The sequence below is a fragment of the Oscarella lobularis genome, chromosome 8 (assembly GCF_947507565.1).
Source record: "Oscarella lobularis chromosome 8, ooOscLobu1.1, whole genome shotgun sequence".
Lineage (NCBI taxonomy): Eukaryota > Metazoa > Porifera > Homoscleromorpha > Homosclerophorida > Oscarellidae > Oscarella > Oscarella lobularis.
In genome coordinates this window covers 1,243,895-1,264,539 of record NC_089182.1, presented here as the reverse complement: position 1 = coordinate 1,264,539, position 20,645 = coordinate 1,243,895, and the positions used below count along the sequence as shown (strand labels likewise).

General features: G+C 47.3%; 7 protein-coding genes and 1 long non-coding RNA gene across 10 annotated transcripts; 5 read left to right on the top strand and 3 right to left on the bottom strand.

The window, feature by feature from the left end:
- Nucleotides 1-1,191: 1,191 nt before the first annotated feature.
- LOC136190003 (uncharacterized) lies at nucleotides 1,192-2,774 on the bottom strand. Its single transcript, XM_065978077.1, has 3 exons — nucleotides 1,952-2,774; nucleotides 1,747-1,896; nucleotides 1,192-1,686 (listed from the first exon to the last, which is right to left on the bottom strand). Exons 1-3 carry the CDS (start codon nucleotides 2,757-2,759, stop codon nucleotides 1,325-1,327), a joined length of 1,320 nt encoding a protein of 439 aa, XP_065834149.1. The 5' UTR covers nucleotides 2,760-2,774; the 3' UTR covers nucleotides 1,192-1,324.
- An 889-nt stretch (nucleotides 2,775-3,663) lies between these two features.
- Nucleotides 3,664-6,042, bottom strand: LOC136190224 (uncharacterized). 2 transcript variants are annotated; one of them, XR_010670524.1, is made up of 4 exons: nucleotides 5,962-6,042; nucleotides 4,906-5,918; nucleotides 4,777-4,841; nucleotides 3,664-4,721 (listed from the first exon to the last, which is right to left on the bottom strand). It is a non-coding gene; the product is annotated as an uncharacterized lncRNA (long non-coding RNA). The 2 variants fall into 2 exon arrangements; XR_010670523.1 differs by having other exon boundaries at nucleotides 4,906-5,148; nucleotides 5,962-6,038.
- On the top strand, nucleotides 5,687-7,903 carry LOC136190220 (beta-1,3-galactosyltransferase 5-like). Its single transcript, XM_065978320.1, has 2 exons — nucleotides 5,687-5,933; nucleotides 5,987-7,903. Exon 2 carries the CDS (start codon nucleotides 6,095-6,097, stop codon nucleotides 7,175-7,177), a length of 1,083 nt encoding a protein of 360 aa, XP_065834392.1. The 5' UTR covers nucleotides 5,687-5,933; nucleotides 5,987-6,094; the 3' UTR covers nucleotides 7,178-7,903.
- Nucleotides 7,126-10,215, bottom strand: LOC136190216 (N-sulphoglucosamine sulphohydrolase-like). 2 transcript variants are annotated; one of them, XM_065978316.1, is made up of 15 exons: nucleotides 10,105-10,215; nucleotides 9,280-10,053; nucleotides 9,110-9,212; nucleotides 9,009-9,055; nucleotides 8,852-8,950; nucleotides 8,729-8,802; nucleotides 8,583-8,676; nucleotides 8,373-8,533; nucleotides 8,203-8,324; nucleotides 8,127-8,149; nucleotides 7,905-8,080; nucleotides 7,765-7,857; nucleotides 7,592-7,714; nucleotides 7,447-7,544; nucleotides 7,126-7,390 (listed from the first exon to the last, which is right to left on the bottom strand). In XM_065978316.1, exons 2-15 carry the CDS (start codon nucleotides 9,389-9,391, stop codon nucleotides 7,258-7,260), a joined length of 1,458 nt encoding a protein of 485 aa, XP_065834388.1. In that variant the 5' UTR covers nucleotides 9,392-10,053; nucleotides 10,105-10,215; the 3' UTR covers nucleotides 7,126-7,257. The 2 variants fall into 2 exon arrangements, with proteins under 2 accessions (XP_065834388.1, XP_065834387.1); XM_065978315.1 differs by having other exon boundaries at nucleotides 7,262-7,390; nucleotides 7,447-7,547; nucleotides 7,603-7,714.
- On the top strand, nucleotides 9,622-11,995 carry LOC136190217 (2-aminoadipate transaminase-like). Its single transcript, XM_065978317.1, has 12 exons — nucleotides 9,622-9,699; nucleotides 9,759-9,826; nucleotides 9,885-10,000; nucleotides 10,060-10,211; nucleotides 10,714-10,878; nucleotides 10,938-11,061; nucleotides 11,118-11,240; nucleotides 11,292-11,406; nucleotides 11,465-11,536; nucleotides 11,586-11,634; nucleotides 11,685-11,736; nucleotides 11,790-11,995. Exons 1-12 carry the CDS (start codon nucleotides 9,633-9,635, stop codon nucleotides 11,917-11,919), a joined length of 1,233 nt encoding a protein of 410 aa, XP_065834389.1. The 5' UTR covers nucleotides 9,622-9,632; the 3' UTR covers nucleotides 11,920-11,995.
- Nucleotides 11,990-15,146, top strand: LOC136190212 (anillin-like). The gene is made up of 14 exons (XM_065978311.1): nucleotides 11,990-12,106; nucleotides 12,184-12,945; nucleotides 13,013-13,247; nucleotides 13,304-13,357; nucleotides 13,540-13,666; nucleotides 13,719-13,767; nucleotides 13,823-13,912; nucleotides 13,972-14,040; nucleotides 14,113-14,140; nucleotides 14,298-14,413; nucleotides 14,463-14,546; nucleotides 14,599-14,697; nucleotides 14,754-14,872; nucleotides 14,921-15,146. Exons 1-14 carry the CDS (start codon nucleotides 12,089-12,091, stop codon nucleotides 15,018-15,020), a joined length of 1,950 nt encoding a protein of 649 aa, XP_065834383.1. The 5' UTR covers nucleotides 11,990-12,088; the 3' UTR covers nucleotides 15,021-15,146.
- Nucleotides 15,147-15,157: 11 nt separating this feature from the next.
- On the top strand, nucleotides 15,158-17,856 carry LOC136190211 (WD and tetratricopeptide repeats protein 1-like). The gene is made up of 8 exons (XM_065978310.1): nucleotides 15,158-15,289; nucleotides 15,340-15,429; nucleotides 15,488-15,534; nucleotides 15,657-15,768; nucleotides 15,818-16,002; nucleotides 16,071-16,766; nucleotides 16,829-17,067; nucleotides 17,137-17,856. The coding sequence occupies exons 1-8, from the start codon at nucleotides 15,242-15,244 to the stop codon at nucleotides 17,733-17,735; spliced, it is 2,016 nt and encodes a 671-aa protein (XP_065834382.1). The 5' UTR covers nucleotides 15,158-15,241; the 3' UTR covers nucleotides 17,736-17,856.
- Nucleotides 17,857-17,924: 68 nt separating this feature from the next.
- On the top strand, nucleotides 17,925-20,510 carry LOC136190210 (trichohyalin-like). The gene is made up of 3 exons (XM_065978309.1): nucleotides 17,925-18,514; nucleotides 18,567-19,421; nucleotides 19,469-20,510. Exons 1-3 carry the CDS (start codon nucleotides 18,058-18,060, stop codon nucleotides 20,305-20,307), a joined length of 2,151 nt encoding a protein of 716 aa, XP_065834381.1. The 5' UTR covers nucleotides 17,925-18,057; the 3' UTR covers nucleotides 20,308-20,510.
- Nucleotides 20,511-20,645: the final 135 nt, after the last annotated feature.

Sequence of the window (20,645 nt, the reverse complement as noted above, 5' to 3'; positions counted from 1 at the left end):
TATCATCTTCGGTTTGGATAGAGCGGTTGGAAAGTTGTGCAAAACAGCAAGCCGATCCCCGTCGAAACTGATCGACAGTGGTCTCGTCTCATCCTTCTTGAACAAAAATGTATACTAGCTTATGATAGCAACATCTGTTCTTAAACGGACGAACCGTCTGAAGCGACGTAGGCTGTGTAGAGGCAAAAGAAAAAATGCGCTAATCGTTTTTCGGAAAATTAAAATGTTGACTAAGAACTTGGCCGAAGTTGCATTCCCACGGAGTCGTACCCAGCGTTGGTAGACCTGCTATCTATTTTTAGCACTTATAGTCCTCACACGTGCGTGCATACATGCATACGGTATATGAAAAAGAAGACACGATTCTTACCGCGCTAGCATTGAAATCCCAACAGTTCCTTCAGGACTGCTCCAGAAAACATATGTTACGGACCGTATACGGCGTCCAGCTCCTGTATACGGCCTCAATGTCCACTGTGCAAACTCTAATAAGCATCACACGTACTGCCGCCGTCTTTAGGCTAGAGCGGGACTAGGTGTCCTATGGAAATTTCAAGCTCTGTACCCGTTATATAAAGTGATGCTCGTTTCATCAAGACCTTGATACTCAAGATTGTTGTTCCCGTCGGGAGTGACTAATTGACATGCATAACGAATAAGAAGACTTCAAGAGAACGTGCATTGGAAATTACCTGATTCAATCTTTTCCAGTTCGAATGCGGCGAAACAAGTGGATAGGACATAATCATGAAGCAGGGGCCCTCGTATCACGGATTGGCTGCGATAAAGTATAGATGAACGTGTCATCAACAAATCGGGCAAGTCGATCATGACCTACTCGATTCACGGTTTCAATTTTTACAACGTACTTAGACCATAGAAGGGTTCATGCAGTTTGATATCGCGCGAAAAGAGCTAGAAGCTGACAACTTGCACATGATCCAAAATGACTTCTTCTCCAATGAATTTTATAGCAGAGCTGAGCGCAGTCATGTGCTAGAGGTAAAAATCATTGTATCTTTGTTTCCAAAAATTAGCGACCGCCGTATCGATCGAGAAACATTGCAAAGCAGCGCAGGGAACTTGTTTGATTACAGTTTGCAAGTGCGAGTTCCGAGCGCAGACCGTCGCTGCAGTGCCCGCGTGCCGATCTCTCAAAAAGCGTAAGGGCGCCTCCTAAGCCCCGCGAAGCGACATCCAAAGCCCCTTTAGTGCTCACAAACGCGCAGAAAGAACGAAAGAAAGAAAGAAAAGATCACAGGCAAGCGGGCAATGTAGCGCGTTACGACTACGTCATTCATCACATCAACGTTCTCTCAAGTGTTTACGAAAATTTGATGTTATCAATAGCGATATCTCCCTCAGGTCCGTTGCCGCCAATCTTTACGACAAAATAAATAGTCATGTATTTATACCGCGACGGTTCAGTAATGAGCAAAACTTCTGCCGTTAGCCATTCATTGGATTGACTTCCAGAACGCCTCCATAAGGTCGAAGTTTTCTTTGGTGCACAATTTCCGAAGTTTAGTGTTTGCTTCACAAGCAGATGGCCAACATCTTTTCCGTGCATATGATAAGCGAAACTAATTTTTGTATAATTCTGCTGTGGTCTAATCTTCGGACTGCACAGCAACACTGTGTCGCCGTATTTGGCCGTATATAATCTGTCCGCGTACACATAGTACTCTAAAGAAAGGGGACACGTTTTCCTTTGGAATCAATAAGAAAATAAATTTCTGCTTGTACCTGTTTCATTGTATCCCGTTTGAGGACCAGTACCAGGAGTATCAGCGGCTCCCCTTCTACGTTTGAACGCAAGACCGTTTGAGCTTGACGACCTCCAATGACACATTCCTTCCCCAACCTCAAAGCCACAGCATTTGCTCGCAGAAGGTTCTAACATCATCAAATACATTAATAATTATTATTTTATCTTCCAATAAGCATTTACGTTTTACATATTGAACCAGAGTAACAACATGAGCAGTCCCCACATCATTTGAAACACAGATATTATAGACGCCTTCGGCAAAACCCGTCACCGTGACCTCAAAAACTTCAACGGCACGATTCTTGTCGACTTTTACAATTTTATTGGCGGTGTATGTCGCTCCGTTTATCGGCTCGGCGATCTCATATGCCATATTGACGCCCATCACTGTGAAGGAATAAGAGAACGGCTGGCCGACAAAAGCCTTTATCTTCACCAAAGGACGTCTCAGGATAATCGGCGGAGCGTCCTCGCACCTGCCAGGATTTATGCAAGAAGCGACGCACACGTTGCAGCAAGACTCGGCCGTCTGACGCGGTTTGGTGCCGTCCGGACACCGCGGTGGTGGCGTCGGACACTCGTTCATTTCAGGATTCACAACACATCGAACTCGTCCGTCGGAGCACGAACAGTTCATGCAGCCAATATTGAAAGTCGTTCCGCGCGTACACGAGCGTCTCGCTGTGCCCTGGCACACTGAGTCGCCGCTGCTCTGCTTGCACGCGAGTCCCTCGTCGCAGTAGTGCCACGATCGTCGCGACCCGTCTTGCAGTTCGGGCAGATCACAGTACTCGTGCTCTTGCTTAGCACACTCGAAGCAGCACGGACAGCGCTTGTCCTTGACGACGATTCCGCCTGGGCAGTCGAGTCTTCCATTCGGGTACCTGCATTGGCTTTTTATGCAGGGAGGGCAGGGAGGAAATTCCGCCGGCGATTGTGCTTCAATAAGAGCAAAAAGAAGAAAGCTTGAAATCAACAACGTCCACATCTCGAATGAAATGAGAATGAGATCGTCGGAGGAGACGACGTTCCTTTATAGTCGGGCAACGCCACCCTATGGTTTCTTTTGTCTTGCACTTCCGGTGGGCGGGTTCACCGAGGTCATCCGCCGGACCGCGAAGTGCCGCAAAGTGTGCGTCATAAGACTCGTAACAGCAACCTTTGCGACACGTCAGATGCCGAATAATAAAATGGCATTTGATTTCTGCATAATTAGGTACAGTAGGGGAGCACAAAGGTGAGCGATGTAGGTACCCAGTTTAAATATCCGACGTCCCCTGTTCGGCTCTCAGCATAGCGGTTTTAGAATCCTAGGTATGCCAGGAACCTGAGTTTGACAGTCTGGTTTAGTCATTGGATCACAAATACCACAGCATATGAGCCCATCATGATAATCGTCACAGTAGGTCTCTCCTCCCACGAGTAACAATCTAACCGAGGTGACAGGAATATCGACGTGACAACAGTTCCCAGGTCCCTCTCTAAACCTCACGAGATTCCCAGGTTTAGAAAAGAAAACGATCCGGTTCCTTCAGAAACTCCCACACCCAATCCCACGAAATGCAAATGCTTTTAGCCGCCCTGACGCAAAGCTTTTTACCTTAAGTCGTCACAATAAATGTACCACACGTCATACATGTTACAAAACGTCGTGACCTGATTGAATTGGGTTCGGTGAGGTCAGACATAGAGTCTGCAGAGCGGCTGATGTCACCTTCCCACGATGACACAACATTGACAACAATCACCAAATGATAAGACCCTAACCCGTCTCTCTAAGCGTGCGCCAAATGTATATATATACATGAGCTCTATATATTTTACCAGCTAAAGTGCCCCTTCCAAAGGAACGGACAGCAGAAGTGCAGTCACCCAGCTGAGTGTGTAGCGGCTGTGGTGTAGTACTTTTTATTTGAGAAAGCGGTGGGTGAAGATGGGCAAAGATTTATAATGCAGTACCGCACAGTAATGGTATATGCAACTTAGCCTTATATGGTAGTTTACTGTCTCTCTTGGAGGTCTGTCACGATCCTGATAAGATCTCCAAGATAAGTCACGGAGCCCCATTGGGTCGCAGGATATGCATGTGCATTATGTTCTTCTCATATTCCGCTTCAAAAACCCTGCTGTTGATCAAATTTGTGTATCGCAGAGAAGGAAGACAAGATGGCTTCAAGACAGGAAACGTTGATAAACAGTCACTAGATCCCGCGTTAATCGAACCAATCAATGTTTCAATGTCTTGAATCCCTAATTTAAGCACTAATGCCAGGCTGCGAACTTCGAGTCATCGTCGTTGACGTTAACGGAGCAGAGAAAAGACTCGGATATTTTTTCACGGTCGCCTACCCAGTGCACTAGTAGTCACTCCGTACAAGCTGAAGCTTTCTTTTACAATAGCGAACAGCAGGGAAGGAAAGAGCCCTTTTGCAGCAAAGCGCTCTACTACTGAGAGCTTCTTCTCCGTAAGAAGTATATGTGACACCAATGCATGGTGCACCCTTTTTCTTTGGCATTGGTAAGCACGCGCGACTGGACACTTTGCTTGCTGTTTATTACCACGTTCGCCGTCTTTTCTTTCACCCAAGACAACAGGGTAGAACATACACGAAGAGAATTTAAGGAATGCTGCAATATCAACCCGATACTCCCCTTTGACGTTGCTATTCGCGGACCATGTGACGGAAGGATCACAAGTAAAAAACTGTGGCGTGATTGTTATGGACGACGAGCATAGAACCTCCAAAGCCGAAGAGATGTGTTCATCTGCACGTGGCGATTTCGTAAGGCCTTTCTTCATTGCGAAACAAAACCAGTCTAATACAGAGTCCGAAATCGCAATATCACTGGTGGCTTTTGTAAAGCTTGAAAAAAACGGCGCTGCCGGGCCACCTGCTCTAAACTGCGCCATGTACTCAGAAATCTTGTTGGAGGAAGGCGCGAATGGAGCCTATTCAAGCTCTATAAACGATTAAATAAATCAACGCGCTATGGTCGATACTCACGTAACTTGGCGGATTCAAAGTGCGAAGAGGCCAGTAAGGCGAAAAGAGTCTGTTATCGCTTTGTCCTACAAAATAAATCCAAGTCACCAAACTAACGGCTCAAATCAGCACTGATCAAGAACCAAGCACCTTCAATTTCCACGATATCTGAAACTGATGTAACATGGCGTGAACTACTAATCACGCAGAAATACAGGTCACACTCGTAAACGGTGCATTTTGGTGAGCCAGATAGTTTGACCGCGCCCCCTTCTTCAGCAACTATCCACCACTGGAACGACACGCCTTCAGTCTTGACATCAACCGTCAGTTCTTTACATTTCAAGCGTTTTCCTCCCTGCGGTTGATTTCTAATCTCCACTGAAGGTAATTCTGCACAGAAATTCAGCAACAAATGTCAGAGTTAGTAGAAATGGCCTAATTCATAGCTACAGTACAGTACTAATGCTATTGGCCAATTTAAGGCCACATTAGCCTACGCTAGTCCCCAGACCCTCTCGCGTAGAGGTCCCGGACTCCCGGAGGACACTCGCCGAGAGAGGGTCTGGTACGGACACGCCCCAAGATCTGCCTACTTTGGACAGAGTTCTATGAATTCCATCATGTCGCAGGATCGCATCTGAACAACGATGCTACCAACCATCTTTGAGTTTGAGACGGTTTTGAGAAGGATAGCCAAGGCCGTACGTGGCCGAATTGCCGCGTCTCGCGGCTATCCTTTTTGGAACTGTCTCAAACTCAAGTCGACCAAAAGAAGTCTTGAAACTTCGGTGGCATCGTTCAGATGCGATCATGCGACATGATAGATGAGGTCGTCATGTCGTCATGTCTATTCGATATTCATAGAACGACCCTCTCGAAGTGTCCGTCCAGCGCAACTGCACTGACAAATCATAGTGCGCTAAAATAATGACGCTGGGTAATTGGTAATGTGAACGATTTTACGCAACCGCAGACGCAACGCTGACGGACGCGACGCTGACGCTGGACGGACGCAGGCCCAGCGTAAGCTAATGTGAACCCGCCTTCCCTTAAGACGCGTCAAAGACGTCTTTTCGACGACTATCGAAGGAATACGCGTCGGGCAACGTCGAACGAGACGCATGATCGAACGGTCCACTGAAGGGGGCCCGGACGCCGCACTGTAAAAAGCTCGTGTACAGCGGCGTAACTTTTGCATCGTACCTTCGAACAATTTCTTGCGTTTTAGGGCGGGAGAAAAAGCTCCAGAGAGCTCCAGAGAGCTTGCGGGTGATTAGGGTGGCTAAAGCGCGTTACTTCAATCTCTTTGGCGTTGGCGATCAGGCCCTGTTTGGCGATGAAACGCCGAGAACAACTCGCTTTGGTCGTGCTACTCTTTGCTCTGACCTTTGCAGCGTTATTATATGAAGCCAACTTTTTTCGAGTCCCTATCCAGACCGCGGCTCCAGCAAATTCGGTAGACAACTCCTCCCGTTCTCACGATATCTCATTTTCTTCGACGAGCGAGCCGTGCCGTTCCGATCTTCTCTCTCCAAAGCACGCTCGCTTTTTCTCGCCGACGTCGGACCCGTGCAAACATCTATCATCGTCTCCCGCCTTCTGCAGCGATGAATCTTCTCGTCGAGACGTATATCTATTTACTCTGATAATGTCCGCTGCTGAAAATTTTCAGAGAAGAGACTTATTAAGAAAAACTTGGCTCCGATCCAGATTTGGATTTTCTACTGGGAATCCTTTCAACTGCACGTACGCCTTCGTTTTGGGTCGAGATGCAAAGGACGAGAGTGTCAATGACGCTGTCGAAGTGGAAAAATGTCTTCACAAGGACATTCTCACTGTCGATGCTATTGAGAGCTATTGGAATTTGACACGAAAGAAAGTTGCCGCTTTCGATTGGATTCAATCGAGATTTCGATTTAACTTTATTCTCAAAACAGACGACGACGTGTTTGTGAACGTGAGACGCGCCATTGATTGGCTGACTCACAATCCGATTATTGCCAGCTCGCAAGGCAAGTCAATCTACGCGGGATACTGCATTCTGTATCGAATGGAAGTCAATCGGAATCCGGTGCTGAATAAATTCGCTCTCACGAAATCGGAGTACGCTGGAGATAAGTTTCCTCCCTATTGTTGGGGCGTGGGATATTTTCTCTCCTACGATGTCTTTTTGGCAATTCAGAAAGTCGTTTTGAGGGATGTCCAGTTTAAAATTGAAGACATACACACCGGTTTGCTGATTGACAGAGTTCGCGGTATTCACGTCCGGTTCGTTGAAGCTAAAAATCTGATTTCAAATGACGTCAAATCATGCAACGTCTTGAAGGAGCCTCCCATGATCACGTCGACAGCACGCAAAAGTATTTTTCAAAGCATTTTTGCTGCAGCCGATCAAAACAAAGAAACACCGTGCGCTTAGAAAAAAAGTTCTTTCTTAGCTTATGAAACTTTTTGCTTACAAAAAACGCTGACGAAAAAAGCGTATGAAGTAGTTTTTTTTTATTCGTGAGTGTACTTGACCAACCACGGATCGTTGGTCTCTTCCTGCCACTTCTTCAATACGGCCTGCATGGATTGAAGCAGATCGGCGTGATCAGGACTGTTAGCAAGATTGTGAGCCTCCTGGGGATCGCTATAAAAAGGATATTTTTCTACCGTGAACCTGGTACTGTAGTACTCGACGTTTACTCTTCAAGATTGAACAGTTCCCATTGTCCTCTGTATGAGTACTGATTATAAGTCTTGTACCAATTTAGCGACTGGGAAGACTTCATTCGATTTAATAGGTCCTAAGTACGCGAGATCACGTCATAGAAAACGCTTTCGACCGAATTTTCTGGTTACTTGGGGATCCATACAAGTCTCCGGCAATAGGGTACGTCAAATTTCCGGCGATGTTGTAAATCAGTTTATAATTTTTTTGGTGTATGACTCTCATAGGGTAGTACATTGTAACCTGAAGATAAGATTGCAAAATCAAATGAACTGTTTAACTAATTTAGCTGCCTCGTGGCACTGATGTGATGCAAAGACCGTGTCCCTGTCCGACGGATTCTTTTCGTCGAGAATAGGCAACAAAGACATTCCGGTTAGGTTAACCTAAACCAATTTTTTCATTTATAATTCAATAAAATTTTGTTTTTTACGTGTTTTCCATTTAGAGAATAAGATGGATAGTGTACTCCAGCCCAATCTAAAGCAGTTGGAAGCAAGTCAACAGAGCTGACTAGTGCTTGGCTGTGATGCCCGCGATTTTTGGCCTCAGGGCTGTACACAAACATAGGTTCGCCCATTCCAGGCTCATACAAATTTGTCTTTGCAGCTAAAGATAGAAATGACAACATCTTTTTTCTCCCGAATATTGCTACCTGGGAATGGAATTCCGTTGTCACTAAAGATGGACTACATATCATATAATCAGCGTTAGGCGAGTAAAGGTTTTACCTGAAGTAGACTATTAGAGTGTTGTTCAAAAGGCCAGCTGTTTCAAATTCCTTCACAACGAGTCCTATTCCCTGGTCAAGTCGGCTAATGCTTGTATACTGATTGGCCAAGTCTTGACGCGCCTGAGGTAAAACGTCTATCCTTTATCTGCTTGAAAAGTGAGTGTTTACTATTGGAGTGTCTGGCACGTTGAACGGGACTTTCACTTTTTCTGGATCGTAGTGCAATGGCTTCCAGTCAGGAATGTCGCCATGCTCGCCACCGGAGCCCCAGATTTCGCAGAATTCTCCAACTGAACCCCCACATCTATGGGGGTCACGAAAGCCAATGTCTAAAAAATAATTTGATGCGGATATATGTAACCAGTAGAAAAAGGTTACAAAGGAAAATAGGCCGAGAGTCATTTTTGCATTGACTCAAAAATTCCTGAGTCAATTCTTTGATGAGTGTGATGTTTCTGCCAAACTGGCGACTCTGCAAGAAACGATAAGCTGTGAAAGCAGCAATGGACTCACTAAGTGCATACCATCCCTGGATCGTCAAATTCAGTTTTGGAGTAATCGAACGGGTAAACGTCCATTGGAGCAACATGCTTCTTTCCTAGACATTGAACGTGCAGTGCAAGTGACTGGATGTACAAGTACAGTACCAATGATTCCAGTTCTGTAGTGAGCGCTGTGAAGTATCATGGGCAAACTGTGCACGCCTTCAAACGACTGAAAATGATGCACGCTGTGTTCCAGTCCATCTATACGAGATGAACGAAATCCAGTTGGCATTCATGTCGAGAGCAGAGAGTAACTTACACATCCCATTTTGATGCGTTGGAAGACCAGTAAGAATAGCAGAGCGACTGAAAAATAATTTATTTTGAAATATATATCGTTCTATCTTGGTTCTTGTCTACCTAGGACTACAACTTGAAACTGACGTGTAGGCGTGATCGAAGATGGTACTCATTTGCCCAAGAGCGTCTATATTGGGTGACTGTATGGCGGTGTTGTTGTATACTATATTGCACAAGAGCGTTTTTCAGGAGCCCAATTTCAAATGGAGGAGACTATTCAAAGGTGGTACCTCCAGCTTCAAAGCCACCGTCGTCAGCAATGAGGAACAGTATGTTCTTGCCATTTTGACAGGCTCGGGCAGCAGCAAGAAATAGAAGAAGAAACAGAGTAAAGCTACTCATATTGGCGTTGGGGTACGGGATATTTGTGGAGGCAGTTCCATCAGCGAGATGTCCTCCTCTCACTAACAGTATCAGTCAATCGATGCATACATTTAGATCAATCAGCGAAGAAAACGGGCTGCTTCCTTGTCCACTTAAAATTAGTCCGAAAAGGAATCATGTTTTCGCTCCTGTATCAAAGAACTGTAGAAGCCAGACTTTCACGTGCGCTTTCCGAAGTAGTCACGTGAACTTGTGGAGGATGGAAGGCAGAAGCGGTCCATTGGGTCCTCTCTTCGACAGTCGAACTGGTCAATCTCTTGGCTATGGTCCTAACAACGTTTTGCTTCACTGAGCAAAGACCGCCAATGTCCTATTTTTCTAATAGGCGTGCCATCAGACGAAATCCTTCGAAGGGCGACAGCCGCGTACAAAGAGGCATCAATTCATAGCATGGTAGGCTTTCATCTTCCCAGTAAGGCATTCCTCAAGACGATCTTCTCGCTGTACAAAGTCGCAAGAGAGCGCGATCGAGCTGATGATGTACGGCAGTCGATTCGACCCATTTCAGCCGTTCTGCCAGTCGCTCGCTCGTTTCCTCACGCGCGAATTCGGCGAACAAGTATTCGAGTACGTGCATTACACTGACTTTTGTTCCCGACTCCACTTCCGGGTTCCTCGATCTACAGAACGGATCTATTGACGAATTGCGGAGCGACCGACGGCGTGCGTACGCTTGCGTCGCAGTTTTCTCGACCGGGCGACGTCGTCTTCGTCGAGGAGTTGACCTTTGCGGGAGCAAAATGGCAGCTCGAGCAAGCAGGACTTCGAATCGTGCCAGGTACAGAACTAAAATGTGATACATAGTGATAGATATCCGGTTATAAGAACAAGAACATTGACTGTGCCTATTACCTTCCGGTTCACTTGAATCCATCCCTCGGGGCTAGTTAGCTGTAGCACGAGGACTGCTTGTGTAGACGTCAGGTGCTGCTTTCCGCTAATGAGCAGGTGACCGTCTTGAACAGGCCAGAGCCGTATATATATATATATGGCACAGGCTGCTCTGTAGTTCCATTAGGGTCACTTTTTATAGGCGATTGTGTCTGCTGGCTGCGTAGGGCACAGGTGACCGCATTGTTGTGATTAGATTAGTCTTGTGACGCGTCTGGTACTAGATCTTTGCTTAGTTACGGTTGCGGTGAATTTGTTTGTTATAGAGGGTACCTTTTGTGTTTTGATAAGCGGTACGGAAGTCCCATGTACCAACGAGTAGGTGGCATTTTGCACATGGCCTGCAAACTTCCTTGTTTTGAGAGTGAGAATTGACCACCGTATCTTAGTCCCTCTTGATGAAGATGGTGTGTTGACTGATGAATTGGAAGTTATTGTTGAGAGAGAGTTGGGTGGAAAAGAGAGTCACGCTTTGACCGATTGCTCACCTTTCCGTGCACTGTTCTATACCATTCCCGTGTATCACAATCCCACCGGCTATTGCTTGTCGAAAGGTTTGAGAAAAAATCAATAAACTAACCAACTGTCTCAGTAATTTGAATCGGTTTTCTAGAGCGAGCAAAGGAGGTTGTACGAATAGCGCGAAAGCATGATCTACTGGTTATCTGTGATGACGTATACCATCTCCTACCTCTCACAGAAAAGAAGCACCGGCGATTGTTTGCCTATGACTCAAAGTAATAGTTCCAAGTTATGCTTGGAAGAATTGATTAAAAGTGATCTCTATCATTAGGGATGATCCGAATTATAAAGGACACGTTGTCTCCAATGCGACGTTTTCTAAAATCTTTGCTCCTGGCTTGCGGCTTGGATGGATGGAGGCTCCAAAACGCGTCCGAGACATAATTGCAGAAAGGTGTGATATTGATTAAAGATTTCGGATTTTTACTAATTAAAGTTCTTCTAGCGCTCACATCAAGTCTGGAGGAGCTCCCAATCACTGTGCTACGGGAATAATGGCAAGCGCTATTCAGCTGGGACTGCTTGATGACTTACTGCTGAGGGCAAAAGCTATTTACAAGGCAATGAAGAAAATTTTTTATTCATTTTTAGAAGGTGAATGCTATATACTGTATATAGGAGAACGCTTCAGCTCTGTGTGATATCTTCGACAGAGGACTACCATCATGTATAAAATACAAGAAACCACAGGTACGTGCATTACAGAGTCTAAGGAGGCGCGCTTGCTATGCGTCTATAGGGTGGGTTTTTTATTTGGATGAAATTGCCCGAGTCAATTGCAGCAAAAGGTACATAGGGGCAGGCTGTCTGTGTGCAGCAGAGACATGAGTGACTTTAGACATTTCAATTTCGTGTTTACGTCAAAACGTGAAAGTTTTTCCAGGAAATTTGTAATCTATAAGCTTGTTGTAAAATTCTTGTTCTACCTTTTTGTTTTGGGTAGTTTTTCTGTTCACGGGGATTTCAAGAATTATTTGCGAATAGCATTCAGCCATCTACCTAAAGAAAAGGTGATCAAAGAAGCAGAAATAGTGGTAGAATGCATTAGGGAAAGTGTAGAGAGTAGAAAATGAATTTACACCAGTCATAACTGTAAAATAGTCACGTGCTAAAAATGATGACTCCCCCGAGCTCTGCGCATGTCATCAAGCGGCTATTTCAATTCGAACGGTCTGGAGAAGGCTCACACAACTGACACAGAATCGGCGACGATTAGGAACTGACCCAGACGTGTGACCGTGAATGGACCCAATCACTCAGGTAGCGCCTCGCACCCTCGCGAGACGAAACCCACAGGTGGACGAACGATCAAAAAACGCCACGTTCGTTTCCGTTAGAAAATCCTCGCTCGGAAAGCCGAACGACAGAAACGCGCCACGTTCGCCGCCGCCGGTCGCAAACGCACCACGTCATCGTCTTTCGACAACGAACCGATCGTCGAAGCCGAAAGGCAAGCGACGTCGACGCCGACCGCAAAACCCGAACGACTAAATCAGTCGGACGTGGGAACGTTCTCACCGAAACGTCGTCGATTGGATTCGCCCACCACGCCCACACCGACACCAACGAACGAAAGCGCGGTTCCATCGCTGCCAGCCATGCAGCAGCAGGAGCAGCGGCGCAACGACGACGAGCTCTTCTCGCCGGCGCGCAAAGCGCTCAGCGACTCCCTTCGACGTCAGCACATCGACGAACGATCGAGCGACGAATTCGAGTTCGAATTCGAATGGGAAGACGGCGGCGGCGCTGGCGTCGACGACGCCGACGACGACTCGTCCTCGTCGACGTCGACGTTATCGTCGTCGCGATTCGACGCCGCGCGTCTTCTCGCGCCGAATCGCGACGAGGAGATTCGCGTTTTCGGGCGCCGATCGTCGTTTTCGCCGGGACGACTACCGCTTCCCGCGTCGTCGATGAAGCGCTCGCGTTTGGATAGCGGCGCCGGGACGACGGCGCCGAGCTCGCGAAGTAGCAGTCGTAGCGGATCGGTGGGATCCTCGGAAGGGGGCCCGCCGGCGCAGTTGAAAAAGAGCTATTCGGTGACGATGATGATGGAGAATTCGGCTCTACGAGCTCTTCACGAGAACGACGCTATGAAAGTAATCTTTTTTTCATTTCGCACAAGAAAACGACAGAGCTTCTACTGTATTATTTTTTTTTTTGAAGTTGCTCTTGCAAGAAGTCGCTATACAGGAGGACATCGAAAGACAGGCGGGTTGCGCTTTGGATCACGTGCGCGGCGCAAGCAAGGGCGTCGGCGCCGAATTAGAAGGCGAACGCCTATTGAGAATCGCCGCGGAGAGACGCGCTGCCTCTCTCGAGAAGATTGAGTCGTTGAGAGGCGGAGCGAACAAGGACGCTTTCGAAGTGTCGTCGTGCGTCGCTAGTATCGTGCTTTCGGGTGCGTGCGCTTTTTCCCCGTGAGTTTGTGTTTTTTTTATGTTTCTTGTACTACAGACATATCGTTTCCTTTGGATCCGGAGTTCGTTTCGTCGCTGAAGCAGAAATACGGTGAGTACGCGATTCTTTCCTAAGTCTTTTGTTGATTATTTTGGGAATACACTGGTCCTTCTATCGTCTGAGAAAATATTCCTATGGCTCGTTGTGTGGGTCTTCCTTTGGATGTCGCCCACGCTTTGTAGCTGTAGGCGCCGCTAGAGCTGTTTCCCCTACAATACTCCCTCTGTTCTTAGATCACAAATGCTTTTCCTTTTTTTGTCTCGTTCGTCTTGACGACACGAGCATCGCTGGCACTCATCTTCTGTCCACGCACGAAAAAGACTTCAAGGCCGACCTTCATTTTTCAAACAGAATAGTCTTGTGAGAGAGACGTCTCCTCTATTTCCTTCCAATAAATTATATCTTTGTGCAGACATGGAGCCGATCCGCAATTCAAGATATCTCTTGAAGTGTATGGAATGGTAAGAAGAACGAAGTGAAACGCGCGTATAGACGAAACGCTGTTTCTCGCTGTAGCATACTCAATTGTCTCAAGACGAGTATAAAAAACTTCACCAAGATTCGTCCCTGAACAGGAAACAGAAACTTCAGTCGCTCTTAGCCAGCGTAAGTCCGAATGGGATAGTCTGGGAAGCCTTGATCAGACTTTCTCTCTTTCTCTCTAGGCTCGTCACAATTCGCCGTTTTCGAAATTGTCAACGTCAAAGAAGCTTCAGGCAATATTCGGTCGTCAAGTGAGTTAAATAGATTGTCGTCTTCCGTGGCCTCTGGCTGCGGCGGAGATGCTATTTATCTCTTTTTTTTAGACTCGTCGGCGGTCTCTGAAGTTATCCGGTACGTTTTCAGATGTCGAAATCTCTCTCGCGCGTGTTAGGTTCCCACCTGTATTTTAACTTTCAAGAAACCAGATAGTTAATTAAGTGTAGTGAAGAAGTAGCGCTCCTTGTCGCGTGATTGTGAGAGGCCTCTTTGACGTAAATCTTCTGCGCAGGCAGGAAGCTGAATATGAAAGGAAGTGGCGACAAGCGAACCAGCCGGTTTGTTCGTCTTGGAAAAGTTGAACTCACTCCTGCCAATTGCAAAATGACGACGTTTCAATTACAAGAGGTGAGTTGGTACCTTGGAGAAAAAATTGAAAGAAAGACCCGTGCTCTAGCTTTCTGGCGAATGTCTCCTTGGCCCATTGCACCTCAAAACGAAAATTGACTTAGAATCAACCGTCACTCACACGGGATTCATGGTAGGAGGTCTATCGCTTCGTACGTCTGTTACTATATACTTCGTTTTCACAGACTTGTCACGATGGCACGCTGTGGAATCGTCGTTGGGCTCAGCTTGAAAATGGAGTGTTGAAATTCTGGAAGTATCCAGAAGACGTAAAGCAGCTGCAGGTAGATTTCGTCATTCTTTCATTCTGATTGGCTTCAAATATCGTTTATTATTATAGCCTTGTTTGGAATCAGTTTCTTTGTTGGATTTTGTTGGCGGAACGGTTTCCGTTGCTTCGAAGGAAGAATGTGTGAGAGCCAACGGATTGCTACTAGCAACTCCGAACTCATCTCGAAAGTACGCTCGGTCTCCCAAAAATGTAGTCGTTCTTACAGTTTCGCGTAGAGAACTGATGACAGCCGACTCGAAAGAAGAGAGATTGGAATGGTTTGAAGCCCTGCAGGAAGTACTGAGCGGCTTTTCCAATTGGAAGAAACTTTTGTAGTACAATTTGACTAAACGTACTGTACCCCCCGGTAGACGTCGACGCTTACGTAGTCGTAGGATAGATTGAGAAGAGAGCTATATTTTGTGACAGAATCAATGACAATACATGTATACTTGTCGCCCATGACGTAGTTCCTATTGAGTTGGTTTCAACGGGACGCGACTCAATTGCGGTGAAATAAGTTCCAATAGGCTTCGTCTTTCCGAGCCGTTTGCGCTATGACAGACGACAGGAAGAATATCTGTCGACGTCTGAGCCTTCGACAGGTTCGTCTCGCCTTATCTCGGTCTCGTTCTCGCCAGCGAAAGTTCCTCAGGTCGACGGGGCCTCATCTCACACCTTTCGACGCGACTTCTTCGGCTGTCGGGCTCAGATCGATCGTCTAGGACTTGAAGCCGAGCTAAAAGTAAGTCGACGTCGATGGGAGAGAGGCTGGGGGGATCGTAAAATCCCTAATTCGTTAGGGACACGCAAGCTGCGTAAATTGTCTCGAGTGGAACCACACGGGAAGGTAGGGATACGATGTTCATTTACTCTTGTGACCTTATATGACATCAGAAAAACTAAATGACGTGCTAATTTCGCCGTAATTCCTCTTTATCCTTTTTTTTTATGATTGTTGTGCTGATGCAGGCTGCTTGCATCTGGGTCTGATGACCAGAAAGCAATTGTGTGGGATATTGAGGCCCGCGAAGTCAAAGTCGTCCACCACACCGGCCACGATGGCAATATTTTCTCCGTGAAGGTGATAGCGACATTTTCCCATTTTATGACGTCATAATTTGAAAATTCAGTTTTTGCCGCTTTCCGACGACAATATTGTCGCGACGGCAGCGGCCGATTCCGAAGTGCGTCTGCACGACTTGCAACGACGCGAGACCATTTACACCTTTCGAAATCGAAATCGCGTCAAGCGACTTGCCACCGCACCGGACACGCCTCACACGTTCTGGAGTGGAGCCGAAGACGGAACCATACGGTAGTTTCAGACATCTCTCTTCTGAATATAATCAAGTAAAATTCATAATAATGTATGTTTTTACACAGGCAATACGACATGCGCGAACCGACGGACAAGCAGGCGAGCACGCTTGTTGACGTCTCGCGTCACAGTCTCGAAATCAAGTGCCTCACAATCAATCCCGTTCGCACGCACCTGATCGCCGCCGGCTGCAGCGATCCGTACGTGCGCGTTTTTGACCTGCGCAAACTCGCCGCCGCCGCCGTCGTTGTCACCGCCGCCGGATCTCCGCCGCCGCCGACGCCGCCGTACGCAATCGACGCGCCCGTTCACTATTTCTGCCCGGGTCACTTGAACAGTCGACGTCGCTTGAAACGCTATCGGCAATACGCCGTGACGTACGCGACGTGGAGTCCCGACGGCGACGGGCGCGAGCTGCTCGTCAATCTCGGCGCCGAGCAGGTCTACCTCTACGACATACTCGAACCGCGACGAGCGCTCTATTTCGAGTCGTCGTTCGGAACGATAGCGAATGGGAGCAGCGCTTGCAACGGGATGGCCGTCGACGTGGAGACGAGCCATTCGTCGGTGCGCGGCGACGTCGCTTCGTCGTTAGGCGAAATGCCGAAACGGGCCACCGAGTTGAAGTTGCTGGGGAACGTGGCGTTTCGGGAGCAGCAGTATAGCAAGGCGATTTATTTGTATAGCGAAGCGATGGTGCACGCCGTCAATCAGCCGGTTCTCTACGCAAATCGTGCTGCGGCGTATTTGAAACGATCTTGGTACAGTGGTTCCTTCTCAAACCGACGTTGTTGTTTTTTTCTGACTCGGCCTGTTTCTGTAGGTTTGGAGACGTTTACGCGGCCCTGCGTGATTGTTACACGTCGCTGTCGCTCGATCCGTCCAACTACAAGGCTCACCTTCGTCAGGCAAATTGCCTCCATCAGCTCAAGTGGCACAACTTGGCGTTGGATTCGATACGACGATTTCAGCGACTGTTTCCCGACCTGACGGAGAAGAGTAAGAGCCTGGCGAAGGATATTGAAGCTGATGCAAACAAAGCGAACACGAAGTCAGAAAACGGTAAGGAGAGTGGAATATTGTATCAGACGCTCTATAGATTAAACATACACCTCTGCTCTTTTCTACTAGGAGGATCGGGAGGCGAGACGAGTCAAGTGAATCGCGACGCGAACTCAGGCGATTCGCTCGAATACGACTGCCAGAGAAAGGCAATCGACTTCAAGACTCACTACTGCGGTCACTGCAACACGACAACCGACATCAAGGAGGTGAGCTTCATCGGCGGTCGAAGTCAGTACGTAGCCGCCGGCAGCGACGACGGCCGCTTTTTCATATGGGAAAAAGCGACGGGACGACTCGTGCGCGCGCTCAAGGGCGACGAGGCGATCGTGAATTGCGTGCAACCCCATCCCCATCACATGGTCGTCGCGACGAGCGGCATCGATCCCGTCATTCGGCTTTGGTCGCCGCGCGCGATCGATTCGATGCCGTGCGGGATCGACGATTCCGCGGCGACGGCGAACGATCAGGACTTGAGTAAGATAGCCGGCGAAAATCAAAAGCGAATGCGCACCGATCCACTTGAATTGATGCTCATGAATATGGGAGTGAGATTGGCTAGTGGGTCCGACGATGAGGACGACGACGACGGTGGTGATGAAAGTGACGGCGACGAGGCTCGTCACTTCGTGAGGAGAGTCCGACCGCACGGCTGTCAGCCGAGTTAGTACAGATCATGCGTGGTCACGTTGAGTTTCGTCGTGTCTTTCTTCCTCTCCTATTCGATTCCCGTCGCTTTTAGTTGATTGATGAATAGATTATTTTTCTTGTGTGCTGTATGATCAGAAATTCAGAATGTCACCCAACCCGCCCGGGAAGTGACTCAGAAGTTAGAATATAACTGTGCTTTGATTTTCTGCCTGGATTAATAGGCAAGTTTTCCGGCTTCCGCTTTTTCGGAAAACGTGATCCAGACCACACGGAGTGTGTTTGTGGGGGCACGCGTACTTCTCTAGCGTTCTCAGCGCAGAGGATCCATCTGTTAGGAGAATGAATTCAGCCGCCGACGATGACAGAGGCAACGGTCTCGATTCTCCGCCGTTTCCGTTTCAGAGCACGCCGAGGCGCCCGTCCCGCCGCCAGTCCAGGTTTTCTCACGAGGACAGCCTAAGTTCTCTATCGGACGTCAGCGGCTATCTCGACACCGCAGCTTTACAAGTCAAAGAAGCGCTGAACGAGAGTCTGTCGTGTCGGTACAGAGCGAAGTCCGTATCAAAAGCCTTGAGCCTCTTGAGAGCTCGTCTTGTGATTAACGGACGGGCTGATAGCTTTTGCTCTGCTGACGCGGAGGCTATGTGCGACGAAGTGTTTGCGTCTGTCGAAGAAGAGGAGACCGATTTATGCGAGGTATCGATCGGCGAGGCTAAAGAAGCTAAAAGCGAACTCCACTCCTTGATTAAGGACCTCTGGTCTGCTATTGAGGAATGGATTATAAAAAGGGAAAGGGGTATGATAGTGTAGATTTTACTCTTTGCTTGCCGTTTTATTAGCGTTTTTAGAATTTAGCGAACGATCGTCAAGAACTGACTCAGAAAGAGAAAAGCGCGCCGAGAGGAATAAGACGAAACTGATGGAAAAGCTGGAAAAGCTTCGTAACGAGAAAGAAGAAGACAAGAAAAAAACTTTGGATATCTCTCGACAACTCTCCGAATCAGAAGAAAGAACCATAACCTTGCAAGACAAAAACGGTCAATTAGAAAGAGAAGTCAAAGAACAGAGAGAAACCCTCGCCCTTTGGGCTGACACCTTGATTCCGTTACAAGAAAAATGTAAAAAAAGGGAGCAAGAACTGAAGGAGTCCTGGAAGCAAATTGCTGATCAAAAGCGCACTATTGAGGAGTTCCGGGGTGAAAATCAACGTTTGAATTACCATCTGAAGAAGACAACAGAGGAAAGGCAGCAGTTGGGCCTGCAGTGTGAACAATTAAAAAGGCATATAGAGGAACAAAACGTAAAAGTGCGTCAGGGAGAGAAAGATGCTAATTCTCTTTTCAATGCTACAAATCTACTTGAAATCCGCGCGAGGGAGATCGCGGCAAAGAATGCAGGGCTGCACAGGTTTCAAATAGAGTTGGGCAGGCTTCAAATGGAGCGGAATAGACTTGATCAACTCTCGACCGCTCTTGAAAGGCAATTGAGAGAAGAGAGCGCCAGGTGCCAAGAGCTATCCGAGCGGTTGAGTAAGCTGACCGAAGCAAAGGAAGAACTATTTCAAGACATGACCCAGCGGTTCAAGGAACTGACAGAAGCAAAGGAACAAAGTGAAAAGCAGCTTGAAATTCAGAGAGCCGCAAACGAGCAATTACTTGCGCAAAACAAGAAACTACAAAAAAGATGCGAAGACTACGAAAAAGGTACTACTTCACCTGCGTAAATCGTACATTTTCTGAATGAATTTTAGGAAAATTTGTGTCCTGGGAATGGGAAAATGATGAAGGAATGTGGCAAGCTTACGACGACGTTGATGCTTATCGACTTGACAAGGCGTACAACCCGACTGAAGGAAATCTTAAACGTTATCATTATTTCTCAAGAGCAGAGTTTGATTACCGCGTTGATCTGGAGAGAATGACCCAGATGAATATGAATACGAGAAAAGAGAGGAGAATTCGTCGGACGGAGCTTCCAATGAGCATTATGCCTCCCGAAAATTGGCATCGCGACGATTTGCAAAATCAACTCATTTGCCTAAACGAGGACGAAGATGAGTATCAAGACGTGAAGGAACGGTTCGAAAGTTCCATGGCGGGTCGCGTGGTTGTTAAGAAAATCGAGCGCGTACAGAATCTCACCTTGTGGCTAAATTACGAGATGTCAAAGTTGAGGATAGCACGACAAAACGGGTTTGTTGCTGAAATCAAAGCTTTCCACGGCACAAGAAAAAACAGACCGGAAGACATTTTTCTAGGCACAGCCGGTTTCGATGTTGCAATTGCAAGACAGGGGTCATGGGGCAAAGGAAGCTACTTTGCCGAAAAAGCTTCCTATTCTCATTCCTATTCATACCAACACGAGGACGGCCGGACAAGACAAATGCTTCTGGCAAAAGTCCTGACAGGAATTCCTGAGGACGACGCAAAGCCGGAAAACACCCGATCAGTTCCCAGCATTCGCCATCCTACGCGACATTACTATGACTCCATTAATGCGCAAACGCATGATGGAAAAATTCACGTTGTGTTCGTAAACGGTCATTCCTACCCCAGTCATTTGATCAGTTACGAGAACAGAGAGCCATAAATATTTGCTCTGAGACTGGTACTTCGTCACTTCGTCACATTCATTGCTGCCTAAATTTGATAGCTTGTCTGTACATGCGCATGCGAAACTCTAATTGGTTGCAGATGTAGGAGGAGTCGTCTGCAATTCTTGCTCTGCGTGTTCTTGTGTCCAGGCAACGAAACGATCGTGGCCTAGTTCTTCATGTAATCGATTTCGTTTCTGCTCGGATTTTGTCATAGCGTCTGCCATTCTGTAAAAAGAAGCGCACAAGTGGCGGAGGGCACTTCAACGAAGAACGATCCGACCTTCGACTCGAATCGAGGGCGATTTCGACGAATTTCTGTAGCCTTTCATCT